Source organism: Dermacentor andersoni, chromosome 4, assembly GCF_023375885.2.
Source record: "Dermacentor andersoni chromosome 4, qqDerAnde1_hic_scaffold, whole genome shotgun sequence".
NCBI lineage: Eukaryota > Metazoa > Arthropoda > Arachnida > Ixodida > Ixodidae > Dermacentor > Dermacentor andersoni.
Window position 1 is genome coordinate 58,880,783 of NC_092817.1, and position 20,399 is coordinate 58,901,181.

The following is a 20,399-nucleotide window of genomic DNA, read 5'->3' on the forward strand; positions in this document are numbered from 1 at the left end:
GGCTGAACTGGGCTTGGTTGTGTTTTTTGCTACACTAGTGTGTGACTACATACACAATGGTCTGTTTCAACTGCTCAGAAACCATTAACCCTTTTTGGTCCAAATTTTGTGTTTGAAGTAGACAAACTTGTGTTTTGTGCATTCCCCCTTTCTGTCCAAATTCTGTTATTGAAGCAAAAAGTTTATATTTTGTGCATATCAACAAGAAAAAGACAAATAAGGATTACGTCACAAGTTCTGTAGGTTGTAGGACCAAAGGCATTTAACATGCCTTAGGGGGCAGGCTCTGAAGTTGCTGCTCAAAGGTCTATCTGACATCCACATGCTGCACTATGTAGATATGTGGATGTTAGCTAAATATTTGGAACAGAACTAGTGCTATATGGAACCAGGTTTACATAAGTTATACAGTTAGAGTTGCTGGAACTGTCATTTCTCATGTTAGTCATGGTTATGGCTTAGTTTCTGTGTCAGATATTCCTTGTAAAGTACTTTGATTCCTACAGGAACTATATTACCGGAAAGTATGTTATGTTTTAATGAATTGGATTTGTGAACATGAGGTTATCTTATTGCTTATTCACAGACTGCGTCTATTTACATAGTCATTGTTTTACAGTTATCTCTTCTTTATTGTCAGAATTTTTGCCATTTTACAGGTTCTGTGGCAGCAGGCAGAAGGTGGGTTGCTTGATTTCTATGCACAATCCTTGTAATGTCTGTAGCAACCTGGGGCACTCAGTTGGTAGTGCGTACAACTTAATATGTGAAAGATGCATAGATGCAGGTGATAGGTGACAACCTGCTGACTACTGACTGCTTATCCAGAGGCCTAGGCAGCTCACCGATTTAGTGACAGGTGCACTTCTCACCTGCCATTGTAAGCAATCTATGTGCAGAGTTGAACTTTAAAAAAAATATTGATTTCCAGCGCATGAAAAAGAAAAAAGAAACATGGTAGGTTGCTCTGATATTGAAGAATGCCAGTGATATGTGTGTATTTTCTGTTATTTAGAGGTGCAGATAAAGGATAGTGCTAAACAGGGATACTACTGTGCAATTCTAAACACTAGTCTAGTGCATCAAGGTTGACATGTTGGTTGACATTTCGACATTTTGGTTGGTTTGATTTGTTTATGAAGTAAGGGTAGGAAAGTAGGCAAGGACGCAAAAACATATTATGGTGCTTGCACAGTTAGTAGGAGTGAGACAGGAGTTTTGGGATGGTTGGAGGAGGACAGTTCAAATATATTTATGCCACCCGAGCTATGCGGTCAAGGAAGGGTAGAAATTCGGTCTTGTTGGTGTGGCATACTGAAAGTAATGTGCATGTGTCATGTACTCCCTCTGCCTGTGTACCTTCAGTATATCAGTTGGGGAGACCTGTCAAAAATAGGACTGTACATATAGTTTGTATCATAATCTCTGGCTGCTTCGTCTTGGAAAACTGTGGGTGAACAGAAAATCGCCTTTTCGACTGCATGAAGTAAGTAACAAACCATTTTGTTGCTACCACTCTGAAGCGAAAACAACAGGATATATATGTGCAGATGAAAAAAATAATAAAAATAAAATGTATATATATATATATAAGTTTTTATCTTGGACACATGCATTTATAGGCTGTTTTGTGCCACCATGCTATTAAGCTTAAGCCTAATCAGTGACTATTCCACATGAAAAGAGAGGATTGGGACAGTGAAATGGAGGAATGAGTGGGAGACTGTCCTACTCCTACCTATCCATTCTGCAAGCTTTTGTCAATATTTTAATCACACATTTTCTCTCTATGATTGCCTATTTATTCTTGCATTTTTATAACTTGCTCCTAAGTCATTTTTAGAACACAATTGCAACATCCAAGCACATGTATTGGAGGATAAATTTAAGGTAATTTAGGAAGCACAGTATTCGTGGCAAAAAAAGGCATTGAAAATAAACATTACCATTCAAAACCAGCTGGCACATGGAGTGACAAGTCCGTTTCCTTGACATTGGAAGAACCCTAGGTTGAGAGTAACGTAACTCTCCTCAGCAATAAGGGAGCCATAGAGCCTGGCAATCGAATTTTAAGGGACCGAAAGGAAGGCTTAAAAGCTTACTGTTCATACAATTTTTCGGGGTAGGATCAGTCATCTTTAAAAACAAGTTTAGGAGCACTGATGGCATATCTATAGTTGTGATGGTCATGAAAAGAAAGAAATACAGGCATTCTTCATTCCCACCAATCCAAATGGTTGTGCAGTGTGAAGCGAAGACATTTATCAAAGCTGCCAGAGCCACAAGTGGCAGGGGGAACGAAAACACGGAGGTCTTTATTTGTGTTCACTGTCGACCTTCTCACGTAAGAGTTACAGTAGACAAATTCCTATAGAGTAAGAGCTCATTAATTCACTACTCGTTAATTCGAAATTTCGGATAATTCGAACTAGTTGCCGCGGTCCGTCCCACAATGTATTGAAAGCGATATGTAACACATCCCGCTAATTCACACTGAAATCCGCACCGCCACCGATAATTCGAACTCCGCATCATCGTGGATGGGGAGAGTGCTAGTGCGCGGGAGCACGCTGGCGTCGCCGCGCGGGTCGCGCAGCTTTGCTTTTTCGATCAGCGGCAAGGACGATAACACCCTCGCCGCGCGCCATGTTCTTTGCGTACGAGCGTGCGAGGGTGAGCCGGCGAACGCGGCTCAATCTCGCGTGCGCGAGAGGGGAAGGTGGGGCGGAGCGCGCCCTCTCTTGTCGCGCGCGAGGCGAGGGAGGGACCGGGGGACGATCTTCGGCGGCTGAGGCAGCTGCTGCTTACGGCGCGGCCATGCGGCCGCCGCATCTTGAAAGCGATCTGCGTCGTGGCCAAAGTGCGCGCCCGCGTGGGCCTCGTCTTCAAAGCGATCTGCGATGTTTGCAGAGTGCGCGTATTGCCGGTAGCTTCATATGCGATGTGCTTTCTACGTTTCGTTCGCGTTAAAGCGAGGGCTGTACGAACGTCAATTCGCTCGCTGCTACTGCTGCGTGCCCTCACTCCAGCGTTTTTCAGCGAGTTTCCGTGGTCATCGAGTGAGATGCGTTCATGCTCACCTGTGCGCGCGTGACACAGTGCTTGTTAATTTAGTTAGTAAGCAAATGCTCACAAGTTTATACGTCCGATAAAACTATTATCCTTACTTCGTATAGCTATCTACTAATTTTCTATCGCAATCGATGCTTCGCCTTTCGCGCGAGACGGAGACTTTTTTTTTTTTTCTCCGCCCCAGTCAGCGCGACAAACGCGCAGATGGAGCAAGAGCCATCTCGACGTCGGGCGCGTCGGACCGCGCTGGCCGCGTCCGGTTACGTTGGCTGCGCCAGAGCTTCGAAGCATAGACGTTGTTCACGCCAACGTGACGTAGCGTGTGCGCGCCTGCTCACGCCACGTCAGACTATATACGCGCCTTAACCGAGCGATTTTTTTCTCTGACTTTCATTAGTTCGAATTTTGTATAATTCGAATTTTCATAGCATCCCCGCGGAATTCGAATTGACGAGCTTTTACTGTATGTTATGTGCCCCATTTCTCCAATCTGATGTCCCACTTTCCTCAATAGAAAAGTTAAGTTATGACACATTTCGTTATTTGCCATATCTGTTTTTTAAGCTTCACAAATGTTCTCGGAAGAATGAGCATCTGTGTTATTGTAGGCAAGTGTCTGGTGTAAATTTAGAGCAATTCAGTTCGTATCCATGTGACGAATGAAGCACAAAATTCAAACGTGAGAGCTGTCCCACTACTTCTGCCACTCCACTGCTGAATGCCTTTAATAACCTGCATGTGTTTTCGAATAAAATTTATCTACAAATAAGTGCATGTGTTTTCTTCATCCTCATTTGTTGCACTACCCTTTATATGCTCTAGTGCCTTGGCACAAGATCTGTTTTCCCTTCTCATTATGATTATATGGCACTCACAATCCTTGTACCAGGTAAATATACCTGGTAGTGAAACTTCTATAGAAGCCCATACGTTCAAAACATGGTGGTTCGTGGGGCTTAGCGCCATCTGTGTGACGAGGGAACACTTCCGGCGGAAGAAAAAATAATGGGACACCATATCTGTTAAAAATAGAAGTGACATCATTTTGTTCGCAAAGGCGGAAAAGTTGTTTTAATGGCCTGCCATTAGAGCTGTATATTCAAATGCCCCACCATTTGACTTGATGGGCATTTTGAGCTTTCAGCGCAGAAAGCATTGCAGGAAAAGGTCAGCTATATGGGTGTCGAAATTGCACCCCTGCACTCAACATACTTTCTTTGGAGGCTGACGAAAACTTTAGGTATAGAGTGCTGGCCCTATGGTCGAACGCCAAGCCCATCGGACGCCAAGCCCGTCGGCCAGCATAGTCGCACGAAAATAACCAGAGTAAACAATTATCTGGCGGTTGTAACTTTCTACTTTTGACTGAACAAGTTAAACTATGAAGCTACCCGCATCACCAAATTCAGACAAACATCGACAAGCAAATCCGCATAAGTCTGAGGGGAGCATATTGTAACAGGTGAACTTTCTGAGCGCACCTTTCTGCACTCTTCAAGAGCTGCACGGCATTGCAAATGATAGTGGCGTCCACGTCCCCTCTTACGCTGGGCACTGAAAAAAAGGTAATTATTGATATTAAGATAAAATAGTGTTTTTCTTTACTTATCACGCATATATAAAATTGAATAAGAAGTTTATTTTTGTTGAATAAATCTAACTGTGTCTCCCTTTAATTAAAAAACTACTTTTTCTTTCCCAGTGTTTGTTCCCTCCAAATATAGTCGCGTTTCAATTGCTGCTACCATGACCACCCTTGCTGATGTCGGTGACAATTTGTTCTGAACCGCTTTTCGCTTAAAGCTTCACAGCCTATTTGAAACGACCTTGCCTTGTATCTACATCTTTTATTAACTTTTTAATCATGAATAGGATGGGATGGATGATCAGGGAAAACAGATTTGGTGCCAAGGCACTAGAGCATATAATGGGTAGTGCAATAAATGAGGATGAAGAAGATGCCACATTGTCACCTTCGGCAATCATATGTGACTAGCTAAGTGCAGACCTCTTCTAGTCTGAATCTTGGCACTTCGAATGAGGAAGCTCATAGCAACAATGGACACTGTTGATGTGAGCTTTCTTTGAGTGTCATGGGCACATTGGGTCAGGAGCAGCACTTGAAAAATGCCTGTTTACTTGGTGTGTGTCATACAGGATGGTCTTGTGATTTAAACAAGTGTGAGGCTCATTGGCAGTACCCTGCGTGATTGCAGTAAACAAGAAAAAATATTCTGAAAAGCACAGTTGTGCCTATAAAGGCTTGGAAGGCAGTGCCGGCTTTGATAGGAGCTGCTCACTAAGCATTTGGATCTCTATGTCGTATAAACATTGTTGCAGATAACGGTGGAACATTTTAACTTGCGCTCCTATTGTTAGCACTGCTGAGCACTGCTGAGCTCGAGGTATCGAGTTCAGTCCCGGCTGTGACGGCTGCATTTCGATGGGGGTGAAATGCAATAACGCTCGAGTGTTTACATTTAGGTGCATATGAAAACCTCAGGTGGTCAAAATTAATCCGGAGTACCCCACTACAGCATACTCCATAATCAGATTGTGTTTTTCTCACATGAAGCCCCAAAATGTAATTCAGTTTTGTTAAGTTTTGCGACTGAGCACAGTGAGCCTAATATTAAGTTTTATCAATACAGTCGACGTCCATTAATTCGACCCTGATGGGACCAATGAAGTTGATCGTATTATTTGGCAGGTCGGATTAAACAACATGCAGAAAAAACGGCAAAACACAGCGCTGATTCATTTCACAGTATTTGCCTTGGTTCTAACCTGCCCCCAAATGAAGCGTGTACCGGCTTTCTATGTGCCCAAAGTAGAAATCATGCGTGCACCCGATTTTTTAGCAAGAAAATGAGCAGGGCAACACATGTGCATGCGTGTTGCCCAATGGTAGCTGGTTTCCTAAAGTCAGCTTTGCCAAAATACATCATTGTCATGCGGTAAAGCATATAAACTTCGTGAAGGAGATTTTGGTTTCGTATCAGATTGTTCCGCATAGGCAATATGCGGCCCAATTTTCCTGGAGAAAGAGACAAAAAAAAAAGGTGTTTGTTAGAATTTAGTAAATGCTGTAATTACATTGAGCTTCGTTTATTGCTTGAAAATATTCCTAAGGCAGGCCAGAAAAAGGGAGTTTTCAACAGGACATGACGTGTTCAATGCATTCACTGACCTCAAGCTCCGCCGAGATAACTGCTACTTCACTATTGGGGTCACCATAGGGTCCAAGCGCATATGTGCAGACTGATGAAGTTCAAGTTATCTGGTGAAGGTCATTGCAGGATCAATATCCTTTTACTAACAGGAAACAGCCCCTAAAATTCATGTACAGCACTCAAGAGTACAGTATTAACGAAGTTAATCAGTTCAAATACCTTGGACTTACTTTCACAACTAAGTTTAGTTGGCATAATCTTATCAATATGATCTGCTCTAAAGTGCTGTGCAAATTAGGGTGCCTAAAATGAACTTTAAAGCACGGCACTAAAGAGTGCAAGCTTACGGCCTATAAATCACTAATTAGACCTGTTTTAGAGTATGCTTCTGTAGTGTGGTCGCTTCATCATATAAAGGATATTTCCAAATTAGAATCCATTCAGAAAAAAGCTGTTAGATTTATCTATGGCGGTTACGACCGTATGTTTTCACCGTCATCTCATGCGCACGCTTTATCACTGGAGCCATTGTCATTTCGTCACATGTGTGACCGTCTAATCCTGCTGCACAAAATCGTACATGGATCGACTAACATTGAAGTGCCCATCTTGCTAATCACACCTACTGTGCGAGTAACCCAACGTACTCACCCATTAAACATAGATCCCTTCATTCCAATAATAGATTGCTTTAAGTTGTCTTTTTTTCCACACACTGTTGAATTATGGAATAACTTAGATGGTTCTCTGCATTTATTGCCGACTAATCAATTTCAGAAAGAACTGCCTAACCATGTTAGTTGACATTTTTGTGCTCATAAGTTATGTAACCCACCTCTGCTATGTCTCTAAATGAGATAGCAGTATTTGTAAATAAAATATGTAAAATAAAATAAATAAATAAATAAATATAATGTAAGTTCGGGCCGATAGATATGCATGAGCACCTGCCAGGACCTTTCGCAGGGATCAAATTAACTGAAAAATCAAATTAACCGGATTCGAATTAACAGAAGTCGACTATACTGTTTTCTTTTGTGTCCACATGCAGTATTTAAGTTCATTATGTAAAGATGACTTAATAGATTTCATGTATCATTTCATCTCCAGTGACAAGACGGTGAAGGAAGAGAGCTTACCCCAACCAATTGTGGAGACTGTTGAGGCGTTCAAGTAAGTTCGTGTAAAGCCATTTCTGCGTCTTATGATGGACTAGTAGTCACGCCTTTGTTCATTTGCAACGGCTCAAACCTTAACCTTAGCTACTGCTCTATCAGATCCGCTTGTAATGCCTACACTCAATGTGCATAAGCATACCTAGGAAAACATGCAATATATTCAAAGTTTGTACATGTCTGTTATACAATATTATATTATGAGCAGCTTAGAAGATAACACATGGGACTGTCACAAATAGTCTTGCTGCAGCCAAAGTGAAAAGGAAAAAGAGTGGTAGTATTGTTTTGCTGACACTTCCTCTGTGAAGGTATTTATTCCCAACCAGCCATTGAGAATGAGTTGGGCTCTCGGTGCATACTTTGCCTTTCTCAAGTGTACACCTTGTGAAGCCAGAAGAGGCATTTTGAGGTGCCTGAGTGAACAGATCTGAGGTGCATAGGTGTAGGCATATGAACATGCTTGCCACAAGCTAAACTGTCTGTCCTCATAAACTGCATACAATAACTTCAAACATGGGGGTGTTACTTCCAGAATAGTTTATTCTTTCTTTTTTTTTTTTCTGGATGTTTAAGCATGCCATGCCATTTCCCATGGTGTATGTGTTCAAATGTAATGTGGCCTCGTTACATGCATGTTCTGCAGAAAGTATGTGACCGAGCAGAAGGAAGTGCGTGAAGAAATCTTCAGGATACCCTCTCAGACCATAGCCAAGGTGCAGGAGGAAACGGTAGCCCTGCGGCAGCTGCTCTCCACTGTGGAGAACGGAATCCAGCGGAATTCTGTAGCTGTTGAGCGGCTCAAACGTGAGACCTCGGAGGTTGGTGCCGCGAGAAACTTCATTTTATTGCAGTTTTTTTTTTCCCCAGTAGGCTTTGAAGTCAAGCTACTTGGTTAATTTCAAAACCAGCATGAAAATTGTACTAGGTAGTATGTGGATTTTTCTAAACTTAGTCCTTTTGGCTCCAAATGGCTTTGTGACTTTGCAAATTGATTATCTTCTGCAGAATATTGTGTTGTAAATGCAGCAATTTTCAGTGACTATGTATGCATGCAGAAACTTATTGTTTTCATGGGCTTAAAAAGATATGATTGCGTGGAAACTTATTGTAAAGCATATAAGCAGAACTGCCCTCATTCTTTCTTTTACTTTTGTTGTTAGAAGACACGCAGAGTGAATGTTGCATTTGTCGTGTTCGTAGTTCTTGGAAGTTTCGTGGAATGCGCTTCACAAGCCACATTGCTCCAGATGAATGGGAAACTGCGAAGCTGCTGTGCAAGTTGGCTGCAATGATGGTGGCAGCAAAACAAATGCAGTGCATCAGTTACTGCATGACATCGGACTACCTGCATCCCAACAGTGAAAGGGCAACTATACTTGCGGCCAAGGCTTCTTTGCCACCGACTACACACAAAACACTTCTCCGCATTGCTCTTTGTAGTAGCGCATTGGCATACAGGTCTAAGCCCATGTCAGCCATCAAGAGCTTTAGCTGTTGGCACAAAACGGGAGTACACCATCACATAAGCTACACAACCGAGCCTGCACGACCACTGGTGCTGCACACTACAGAAACTGCCATGGAGAAAAGTCTATGCAGTTTCTTTGAACACATTTTAACACGACAACTAGAGTGATAGTGCGCACCATGGAAGCATACAAACATTATAGTAACTCAACCGTAAGTTTAGGGGGCAGCTTCTGAATTTACCGAGCCACATGCGCCAAAAGTGGAAGTATTGGAATTAATTGAAACATCCAAAACGAAAATTAAACAATGCCACAGGGGCTAGCAATAGGCAGGGTGTTGCAGGCATTACTCCACTGCAACATAATCTTCGAAGTGCAAGCCATTGAAGAAGGGAGCGGGAGTACCACAGAGGGGATGAAAGGTTATCTTTGATTGCCGATAATTCCTCTTCTACAGAACGCACTCAAATACTCGTTGCTGCAAGTTTTTGCTAAAAAGGTCTTCTTAATGGCAGATACATTTCATGACTTTCTAAAGCATTGCATGGCTTGTTTAAATCTATCATAGTCTTATATTTGTGCAAATTTGGCATCTACTTGCAGTTTAATTCTGCACCTGGTATAGGGCACCGTGTCCCAATAGTCTATTTATTTCATTTATTTCTTTATTTCTAAATAAATAATTTCAAAGGCTGAATAACTAGCTTTGATAAATTTTAACATATCCTTTAAAAAATAAGTTCTTTCTTCATGTTCCAGATCACCAATAAAGCCATCTTTGTGGGCATGCATTATTGAAAAAAGAGAAAGGAAGGTGACTTTTATTTAAAGGTCAAATCACTGTTCTTTGTAGATGTCACATCTGAAACCAACAACGTCCTCACTCTTCCTTATTCTTTCCATTTGTCTCTTTGTTAGCTGCTCCATGCCTCTTGGTTTGGCTACTACATCAGTTATTTAATGTAATGTGCTTGCTTGGCTCCCCCTTCAGGACTTGAAGAATGCAGAGATTGCTCACCACACCAAGGAGACACCAATGTCCTTGCAGTATGAAAATACAGCACCTAACTTGTAAGTCTTCACCCCGTTAGCTTGAATGTGTGGACACACAATAATAACTGCATGTATTTAATTATTACTAGAAGCTAGAAACTGTGGCACACGTAGATGGGGTGTAGTCTCTGGGAAGCCTTGTATGCAAATGAGCTGTGCATCCAGGGCCTGTATTTTGTGTCTAGCCATGTAATTTTTTCTTTAACGTTCATTGTGCTGAGTACCCAATTCTGGCAATGATGGTGTGACTATAGCCAGTGTGCGAGCCAATGACTGAAGACGAGAAGATTAATAAAGGGAAAATCGGACATCCACCCATTCGTAGCAATTGCTACAAAGGAAACCCGTACGGGTTCCTCGAAAGAAAAGCCTCGTGGTTGAAGAAATATTTGTCCTGGTCCGGGACTCGAATCCGGGACCACCGCCTTTCTGGGGCAGCCGTTCTACCATCTGAGCTAACCAGGCGGCTAGCAGATGGCAGAGTGAAGTCAAATTTGTCAACAACTCGAAGCAAAGGCAAGAGTTTGATGTAATAGTTCTGGGGACACCCGCAAGGTGGAGAGTAGTAATTAATAAAGGTAAAATCAGGCATCCACACGTTCGTAGCAATGTTAGCTTTTGTTGCAATTTTCTACGACATATGCATGCAAGCATGCTTTTTCCAGGCTTGCATACTTGAAAAGCAAATACAGAAGCATGTTGAATGTGGCTGCAGGTATGCAACTCTGCTTAAGTGTGACCGCACTACGTATTGACAAGCTGTCCAGATTGAATTGACATCACAGTTTTGTTTGACCATCCTTTGCCAGGTAGCAGTAAAAGGCACCTGTTTCATGCCACATGTTGTGTTAATTTATACCCCCCCCCCCCCTTCACTCGAAGAGGTCTCCCATAACCAGTCTACAAGGGGTCCTCGACACATCCATGGCTGAAAACCACTAATGTAAAAAATCAAAGTTGGCCCTTACGTATAGCTTCCTCTTAAAATATCCTGGACCGCGATTTAACAGTGGTGCCTTATACCTATGCTAATGCCTTTTGTGTTCATAAGTGGTCAAAGTGACGTTCTGCCCCAGTTGGATCATTTCTTTGACCACTCAAAAATGTGAAAAGTGCTGAAAAACATTTGCGTTGAGAAAAGACATTGCAACAAGATTGCGCCCTTGTTTCACTGGTGGTGATGCCTTTTGCACTACAAACAGACCTTGCAAACTGTTTTGGCCAGCTGTGCACGACAGGTTTCTGTAGGAAATGTTTTGTTGAAAGTGTTCTTCCTGCTGCAGATATTTCCAGAAGCTTGTAGAAAACTTCAACCAGCAGATGAAGTTGTACAAGGATCAAATTGAGGAGTTGGAACAACATTTTGCATCCCTTTCAAGTGTATCGAAATTCACACCAGAAGGTATCCAGCCTTTGGCTTGTCATCAAACATTCTATTTGGGAATTGCGGTGAAAAAAAAACAGTGAAATTTCTCTCGTGTCAGCCTTTGCACTCTCGAGTGTGTGGGTCCTCTTAACACTAGTATTTCAATTAACAGCCAATGTTTCGACAAGGAGATGAATGCAAAAATCCTTTGTTGAAACGTTGGCTCTAGCAGAATTCTTTGTTCGACCACTGTTGGTCAATTTGAGTTTCCATTTTGTCTCCTGTATACCTCTCTCTTGTTTAGCATCTCAATCAGTGTGTCAGCTGCAATTGCATGCAAAACTTTGGCATAATACTTGTATTTTGTTAAACAGGCTGTTTATTTCTTTGGTAATATAGATGCTATATGTTCTGGCTTGTACTGAGTTAGCCAGGATAAAAAAAAAAAATACTTCTACTGTTGTGAGTGAAGACTTTCCATATATCAAGAACTGCTTGCATTCGAGAACTGCCCAACAAATTGTGTGTTACTTTTGTCCCTCCAGAAGCAGTAAAGTATGTCAGTGCACGATCCAATCATATTGCAAATGCCACGTGCTTCGTGAAGTACTAGTTGTGAAATGTACAAATAGAGTAGAGTCTCGTCAATCAAACTCCAAGGGGGACCAGAAATTTATTCTAACAAAACGTAGGTCGAACTAAAGAAAGTCCCTTTAAATATATTGCCCGGTAAATTGAGTGGTACAGCATTCAGAATCAAACCGCCACTGGGTTCGCATTGAAAAAGTCATCTTTGCCCCATCAGCATGCGACGACATGTGCCAGAAGAAGCCTAGGTTCTTTAAACACTCCAAGTACAAGATCACGCCTCTTGCACTGTTTTTTGTTGGTGCAAGAGAAAACGTGCGAGGGAGAAGGTGGGTGGCTTGATGTGCCCAATGTTGAAAATGACGTGATCGAGGTGAGGGGTCATGTGATAACGCAATCAAGTGCATGCTCGCTGGGGGCTCCTTCCTGCTCCTCTTAAGCTGAATGGAAAAAGTGGGTGCTCGCCACTCTGCTTGTTCCCGTGCTTCTTTTGTCATCATTTTTACAGCACACGTCATTACGGTAGGTAGTGACGCGCTGAAACTTCACCTCTAGCTCAGGTTTGTTCAAAAAGCGATCCACAGGAGTGAGAAATTGTGTTCAAAATAACCATTGCGCAGTTTTTGGAGCTTGAATTTCTGGGGTTCTTTCTCTATTTAAATAAATAGGACTTTGCCAGGACCAACAGAGCAGTTTGAATTATCTTTGTCAGTGTGAATTAAGGCATTTCAAATTGAGGATTTCACTCTAACTAGCTAGCATTGCATATTTAGCATTGAAAAGTGGCACGAGGGATTAAATATGGCGCAGGGGGGTACGTGAATTGATTTGTGTTTCAAAACCTAGTATTGGACAAGCCTCATTACTAAAGAGAACTAGTTGTAGGCCCTGCTCTTGTTCAGTGTTAACAGTTCTTTCATTTTATTTCTTAGAGTTGACAGTTACAGTGAAAAAGCTGCATGCAGTTTTTGTGTCCTTGGCTGCACACTTACAAAGTATACATGAAAACGTACAGGTAAGACATTTCTTCAAGTATCGCAGCATGTGTGTGTCTCAGCTGACTTTCTTGCACATTCTGGCTGAAAACAGCAAATTGTTATAGGGATCCTGAAACGATTTAGTTGGCAGCATTTAAATGTGGTTTAATAGTTTGAGCAAGCCCTTTTGAACATATGAGTCGAGTCTGTGCATTCTTTTCCTACCCTATAAATGGTGTCACTTCCACAAATGCAGCAATGCCATGTTTCACTTTTACTTGCCTTTCCTACTATTGATGTCCCAAACGTGAGTGTTCTCATTGGCCCACTGTTTCAAATTTTAACACTACAGCAGAGCACAGTAGCTTTTACGGAGAAAGGACAGTTATGAAGATCCAATAAGAGCAGACATAGTTGCCTTGCGTGTGTAAGTGTATGCGGTCGTGGCAGCGGCTTATGTTGCTTTAAATAAATAAACAAATGGAAAAGGACCCAATGAGGGTCAAATGTGACCCCTTTCATTTATGTATTACATTGGCACTGAAGCAGGATGTCGGGCATGTGCTTGGGGCCCATTGACACTTAGCAATGTAACCCATTAATGTGTGGACTGCTTTTTAAACACTAAAGAAGAGCGCAGCACTTAGTACCAGGTTCGAACAAATAGGTCCCATTGGCGCCAGTGAAAAAAGATGTGCTGGTGGTGCTGGTGAGCAAGCCTTGCAGAGTGAAACAGGTCTGTACAGGCAGTGACAACATGCTGAATGACCAGACATCTGCCCCGATATACTGCCATAGTTGCCATCATTGGCAGAATCCTGTGCAGTCACTTTTCATCTGGAGAATGAAGAGGAACAGACTCACTGAAATGAATTAGGCATACTTGGGTACATTAGGAGAGCTCCCTCTAACATGGCATGCTGCAATAAAATTTTTGTGGGAAGGTGTTGTTGGGTGATGCTCTGTGCATTTAACCCCTTCCCTGGCACTCTGTCATTGTGAATAGTGCCCTAAAATGGTCATTTTTTTTTTTACTGTTGAATTCTTTATGAAAAACAATATAGACAATAATTGAAGCATTTATTTATACAAGATCAGAGCCACTTATTGCAAAAGTGAAGCTTTACTGCACTATACAAGAAAAAAAGAAAAGTTCTTTTGATTCATCAGTGAGAAAGGGAAAATAGCAAGCAAATAGAAAGTATTGTCTGAGTTTGTCCTTGGCTTTTTTTTACCGGAAATGTATGGACGAACCCAGCTTTTCAATGGCGCGAAAGAGGTTAAATCGTTATTGAATGCCCAGCAATGCTAACAACAGAGACCCTTCAAGCGTTTCTTCTTCTCTTGTGGCTTAATTTTTAGCGGCGGAAAGATGAACTGAGCTCTGGGAAAATTACTGGGCTTCCCAGCAAGTCACAAGGTGGCACTGTTGGTACCACCACAACAGCTGTTACTCTGGGCCCCGCTCCATTTTCCAGCACCAAAAGTGATGCTGCACTTGCCATGGCATCAGCTTTGGCACGGGTGGGACAGCCAACTTTTGCAGGTAAGGGACAGTGCAGAGCTGGGCTTGAACTGCACCACAGCACTGATGTTTGTTTTGGATTGTGGGATGTAGCAAACTACTGTAGATGCAAAGTTTGGTAGGGTAGGCTTGATTTCATTGGGTGTTCTCTACAACGAAGTCATACTGTGTGAATTAAATCTTTACGGACGGCAGACAAACTTGGCCCATCAAGCGAAAACTTGCCAAAAAGATGAGCGACGAGACCAGCTCATCCAGCTCTTATTTTTAAAAATTTTTTTTTTTATGCAAGCCTTAAGAAGACTTGAGCTCCTCTCTCACTCGGTGCTTCTTCCAGGTGGTGTCCTTTGCTTTGTGCTTGTCATAAATAAGCTCAGGTGGCACATGGAGCTGTTGAAGAGTGAAGTTTGAAGCAGACTCACTGTGTGCAGTGAAGCCCCCCTTCATCACACTTTTTTTTTCTTGGTAACCTTCATCTTTCTGACAGAAATTATTTGCGTGGTCTTGTTTTATATGATCATCAGAACCATTTGCACATTATGGTGGGAGCATGCATTAACATGTGTGCATTGAAGCCCACTTTTGTTACAGTGTAAAATAATTTGTTTTCCTAGCAAAGTTCACCGTTCTGATGGAAATTTTTCATGTCTTGCTTTATATGATTATCAGACTCAAAAAGAAAAATTCAGTCTTTTCTTGCAAGTCTTTTTCTTTTTTTTCTTTTTTTTACCGCCATTAAAAGATTATAAAATGAAATATAGCACAAAATGATGAGGATAAGATTCGCAATGCATAGGATAAGTGTTACTCCTGTTTTAAGCATTTGACAGGATAAATTGCACATTCTGTATACTCTCACCGCCTATAAAAGGCGTACAAGCCGTCTCATCATGTCATGTCATGATTAACATGTTGTACACTGATCTAGGAAACTGTGGCCCAGCCAGTGACTTTGCTGGATGTGTTTGCATTCACATTGTAAAAAAAAAAACAAGCATGGTTGTTGCCAGATATCCATGGTACTAATGGCGCTGTTGTGTGAAGTCATGGGTTTCATTGTTTACGAGAACTTGCTGGGCAAGTTGGTATTGATTCATTATACTAAATTCTTAAGGCACCAAAATACCACACACAGGACACCAGAAAGAACAATGGGACAATACGCCCGTCCAGACAGGCGCTCTGTCCCGTTGTTCTCTCTTGTGTCCTGCGTTTTTTGGCGACTTAAAAATTTAGTATAATGCTTCATTGTTGCTTCATGGTCCTTATACTACACACAATGTTTGCAGAGCCCGTCAAGTTCAAAGTTTTCTTTATTTCCAAATGCAGTGTGGAGTTTATTTTGAGCATAAAAGAACCTTTATCACCACTTAATCAGAAGCTCAAGTTATCTGGTGGTCAAGAAATATTGAAGATGCTCTAAATAAAAGTCTCACCATGCACGTGCAGTAACGTTCAATCGTTGGTCTGTTGCTTTTGTCTTTCCTGCACCAGTTACTCTTTAGTCACAAGCAAGAACATCCACTAAGAGCTTAAGAATTTGTTCATAAGCCTCATATTGCTGCAATTTTTGTGTTAGCATGCTTGTGGGCCAGAGTTTGCCTCAAAACATGCTGTATGCGGGGCCGCCACCATTCACAATTCATTGTTGCTGCTGCCAAGAAAAAGGAGTGCTCAGGTGTTTTAAAGGGACACTAAAGGCAAATATTAAGTGTAGCTAAAGTGATAGATTAGTGCTCGAGAACCTCTGAAGCATCAATATTATCGCAAACAGAGCCTTAATAATCAAGAAATTGAGGTAAATGCAGGACATGGTTATACTCTCCAGGGACATTTGAATACTTGCCTGAGGATGAAAGCACTCCTCCATTAAATTCTGTCACTAGTATTCAACCACTTGTTGTGAAAAACATCCCTGTATTGTATTATAAAGCGAAATAAAATGCTAGTTGTCCTGTTCTATTTCATTTTTAGAAAAAAGAACTCATTGAAATTAGCCATGACCACAAGGGGGGTGGTTGAAAGGTTTTGTTTTCGCTCGACTGCGCATCACCCATGCTTTCGCGTTTCATTAGTTTCGTTATTGCATTATGCTGCACTGGTTTTGCTGGCCCGCGAAACTCGCACAAACTGCAAGTAGCAGAGAATTCACCTTCCGTGAGATGTCGCTGGATGCCTGAACGCTCTATGCCACTTGACCAAAAGGCAGCTGGAGTGGCGAATCCACTGCTCCGTATTGGATCGGTACCGCTGTCTATTGGGTGCCGGTTTACTCACTGATGGCAGCAAAAGGTGGCGATGGCGTATGCAACATCAGCACTCCGCCAGTTGGGTGGCGGGGGATCTGAAGTTCAAGAAAGGTATTCGGACCTTTCAGATGCAATTTTCTCGTAAACTAAGTCTCTTCTTGACACGAAGCAAGCGTTGCGAGGTTTCTGGAATAGTTGAGTAGCTGAGTACTAGTGACAGAATTTAACTGAGGAGTGCTTTCGTCATCGGGCAAGTGCTTGAATGTCCCGGGGGAGTATCGATTTCTCGATTATTAAGGCCCTGTTCACAATAATATTGACGCCTTAGAGATTCTCGAGCACTAATCTATCACTTTAGTTTGACTTAGTATTTCCCTTTAGTGTCCCTTTAAATGATGGTACCCTTCTTTCGTGCTTCAACTACATTTATGCAAAGGGTTATGCATAGTCTCGTAGATTTTTCATTTGCATTCTTTGCCAGTTGATCTGTCATCACCCGTTGAGTTGCCACTGTTGTATTAATTTGTATAGGCATATTTAAGTAGCAAGCAGGAATCTTTTAGTGTCTGTATCAAAGCACATTGATGTTTCTGTTCACAGACAGTGGAATTCTGGGCTCCTTCGGCACTCAGCCACCTTTGGGCACAACAGGAGGCAAGTTTGTCTATTTTGCCATAACATGCACTTTTTGTGCAGTGAAGTCATATCCTGTGTTAAACAGCTTCTGAACTGAGATCTGAAATGTTGCAAAACACTACATGTTTGGCATTTGCAAGTAAGAAACTTGTAAATTGGCACCGACAAACTTGATGAGGCTAGCATTATATTTTCATAACTTATTGCCTTTTAAGAATAATAAGTTGCTAAAAAAGTTAAGGTACCATTGCTCTCAATAATTGGCTCTTTGCCAAATGAATTCTTTTTTTTTTTCATTTTGCTCTTTGAATCATTATTGTTGGTGCTGACTTAGTGCGATATATATAAAATTTTGCTGAGTACATCTTCAAGATGGCCAGGGGGCAGTTACTGTCACTTGCAATGCACTTTAACAAACAATTAAAGCCATTCATAGCAGTACGAGGATTGGTACAAGTAAGCGATGTGGAAACTGAACAGTCAAGTTCTACTCTTGACAGCTTGAACGGACAAAAAGGTTGGGCCATCTATGCAGTGGCTGTGGATATGATAGAAATAAGGTACTAGGTATCGCCTAAGAGCACTCTTAGTGTATGTTTTGTACCTTAATACTGTTCTTTCTGCCAACGATTGTTTCAGGAGGCTCCAGTTTTTCACCCTTTCGTAAGAAATAGTAAGGAAAAAAAAAAAAGAAGAAAAGGCACTCACTGCTCCTTGTTGATGCACTGTCCTGCCCTACACCATGCTTTCTGTTCTCTGCAATGCAGGTTTTGGAAGCTCGACTTTCTTTGGCACCACTGGTGGCCTTGGAACGTCGTCAATTTTCGGAGCGACCAGCCCGTTTAAACCATTAGGTAAATAGCGGTAAGAGTGTGTTTCACTAGTCATGCGGCCTTGCACTTTCTCCTCCGTGTGACGCCAGGCTGTCTGCACCAAGAGCCTCCGCTGCACGAGGTGACATCTCTCTCATTCCTGTGTCGTCCTTGCAGTGCAGCATGTCGCTTTGACCAAGGGCCATAGCAGCCCAGTGTAATATGCCTGGTTGCTCCTAATAAGCTCACATTTGCAATTCATGAACTTCCTAAGTCAGAAATGCTACAAACTTTAAGTTAGAATGGTAGATATAACTCTTGTAGACTAGCAGAAAAGTTGGTCTTACCGTGAGTGAAAGCGTGATGACCCAGTAAGGGCTGAAAAACAAAAGACTGGCGCTGATGCTCTCTTAACTTTCCTGCACAAGATTCCTTAACATCATATATATTTACAGCTTTGCACGGGGCCAATGAACTGTTTATCAGTAGAAAAGGTTTATATTGTGTTCTAAGGTACCACTAGCGCTAAGCCTGTGAACTCATCGAAATCTTTCCTTCATGTAAGTGGTCCAAAAATGAGGAAACATTGCGAAGTTTGCGACATGAATTAAGGGCACAGTTTTCCGAGTACGGAAAAAAAAAAGCGAAAAGAAATTCTAGCCTTCATTATGGTTGAAAAGGTGTGATAACATGTAAAGAAACGATTGGACAGGAAAGAACATTGCTCGCAACCAACTTTATTCAGAAGACAGGTACGTTTTTTAAGAAAGGTGCCAGATCCAATCTTGTGAATGAAATTAGTTGCTAGTGACATTCTTTCCTTTCTGGTAGTTTCTTTGCATATTTTCGTGTCTTTTCCACCGCAAGAAGAATGAACCAACTAACCCAGCAACAAGTAGTAATAACTTTCACTGGCTGCATTTTCATGAGCTTGGCAGTGGCATATCACATCTTCCGACACAAAACAATACTAAGTGATGCCATTTCCATTTGGCACATCACTCATTGCAAAGCGGCATCTGAAATCAGCTGGAACATGTTTCTGGCAAACGTGTTTTGATGGTGAATAGAGGGGAGCACACCAACAGCCACCTCATTTTTCCTCCCTGTTGATGTGATGCCGCATCATTTACATGCATCGTGTGAGATGAATCACCCTTCTCTATCTGGTCTTGCTCTGGCTTTGTCTTCCTAGCTTGTTAGAGCCATTTACAAAGATGCGATATGCTAGAAGTACAGTGTAGCGTGCCACTGTCACATTTATGTAAATGCAGTTATTTTCTCCTCCAACATTGAGCCATTTACTTTTCCACTAAAGAAAGGCAGATTGAACGATCTAACCCCCATATTCATAAATGCATCTTTACTGGAAGCCCATGCTTGACTTGATTTATATGACGCCTGTTGTGAACGCACCAAAGGAAATGCAATGAGCGTCTTGGGCATGTTCGCACCAGACGTCATTTATATCAAGTCAAGCATGGGCTTCAAGTTAAGATGCATTTCTGAATGGGGGTAAGTCTGTTCAAAGGCCCAGCTGCTTTTTGTTAATGTTATAAACCTGGTTAGTTAGTTGAAGAATGATACCATGAATATCTGAGTCTAATATTCTACCTGTACTTGCAGGAGGGAGCCTACAGTTTCATTCAAAAGACTCCCGACTTTTTCTAATTCTAAATCATATTTCTTCTAATTTTCTTTCTAATTTATAAAATCATTGCCACTTTTTGTGGATATTTCTACACATTTTTAAACATGATTACCATTGACCAAATTTCTTTATATGTTGTGATTAAGCAATTCCTCTGGGAGAAGCAGAAAAAGCGACATGTCATCACAACTAAGCCGGTAGGGCCACCTGGTGGCGGCAAACGAAACCAATGCGGCCGCCATGATCAAGTAGCACAGTGGAAGGTTGTGCCACATGTGAGGGTCATTCTGACACAAAAGCTTGGTGCAGTATTAGAGGAACATTTCATGCATCATTCTGCAGAGACACAGCAGTGCAGCTTTGAGTGCAGTAGGAACAAGGAAGATAGAGGAGGGCTGCGAGGGCATGTTGGTGATGCCCAATGATTCTTGGTGCTGAAACTGCACTTGTAGCTCTGCCTCCACAAGTGGTCTTAAAAAGGATATTGCATGTGAGGAGCCTAGTGATTTACAGTTTAGCAGCACAATGACTCTGTAGAAGATTCTGTGGTAGCTTCTTGTACCTAAACAGTCATGAAATCTTGTGGGCACATAGCCAGCTTGAACATCTTTGTACAAGCGCTGTCACTACTTTCTCTCTTGGTGGTTATA

At 41.9% G+C, this 20,399-nt stretch overlaps 1 protein-coding gene across 2 annotated transcripts in view; it reads left to right on the plus strand.

Moving 5' to 3' along the window:
- LOC126536142 (uncharacterized) overlaps nt 1-20,399 on the plus strand; it is a 44,164-nt gene that overhangs the window by 20,642 nt on the left and 3,123 nt on the right. Inside the window, exons 11-19 of one of the 2 annotated variants that reach the window (XM_050183009.3) lie at nt 660-681; nt 7,356-7,418; nt 8,067-8,241; nt 9,884-9,963; nt 11,229-11,347; nt 12,832-12,914; nt 14,239-14,422; nt 17,251-17,304; nt 18,054-18,140. In XM_050183009.3, the coding sequence (XP_050038966.1) occupies nt 660-681; nt 7,356-7,418; nt 8,067-8,241; nt 9,884-9,963; nt 11,229-11,347; nt 12,832-12,914; nt 14,239-14,422; nt 17,251-17,304; nt 18,054-18,140 (867 nt within the window). Of the gene's footprint in view, nt 1-659; nt 682-7,355; nt 7,419-8,066; nt 8,242-9,883; nt 9,964-11,228; nt 11,348-12,831; nt 12,915-14,238; nt 14,423-17,250; nt 17,305-18,053; nt 18,151-20,399 lie in introns of both variants that reach the window. The other variant, XM_050183012.2, reaches the window with a different exon arrangement.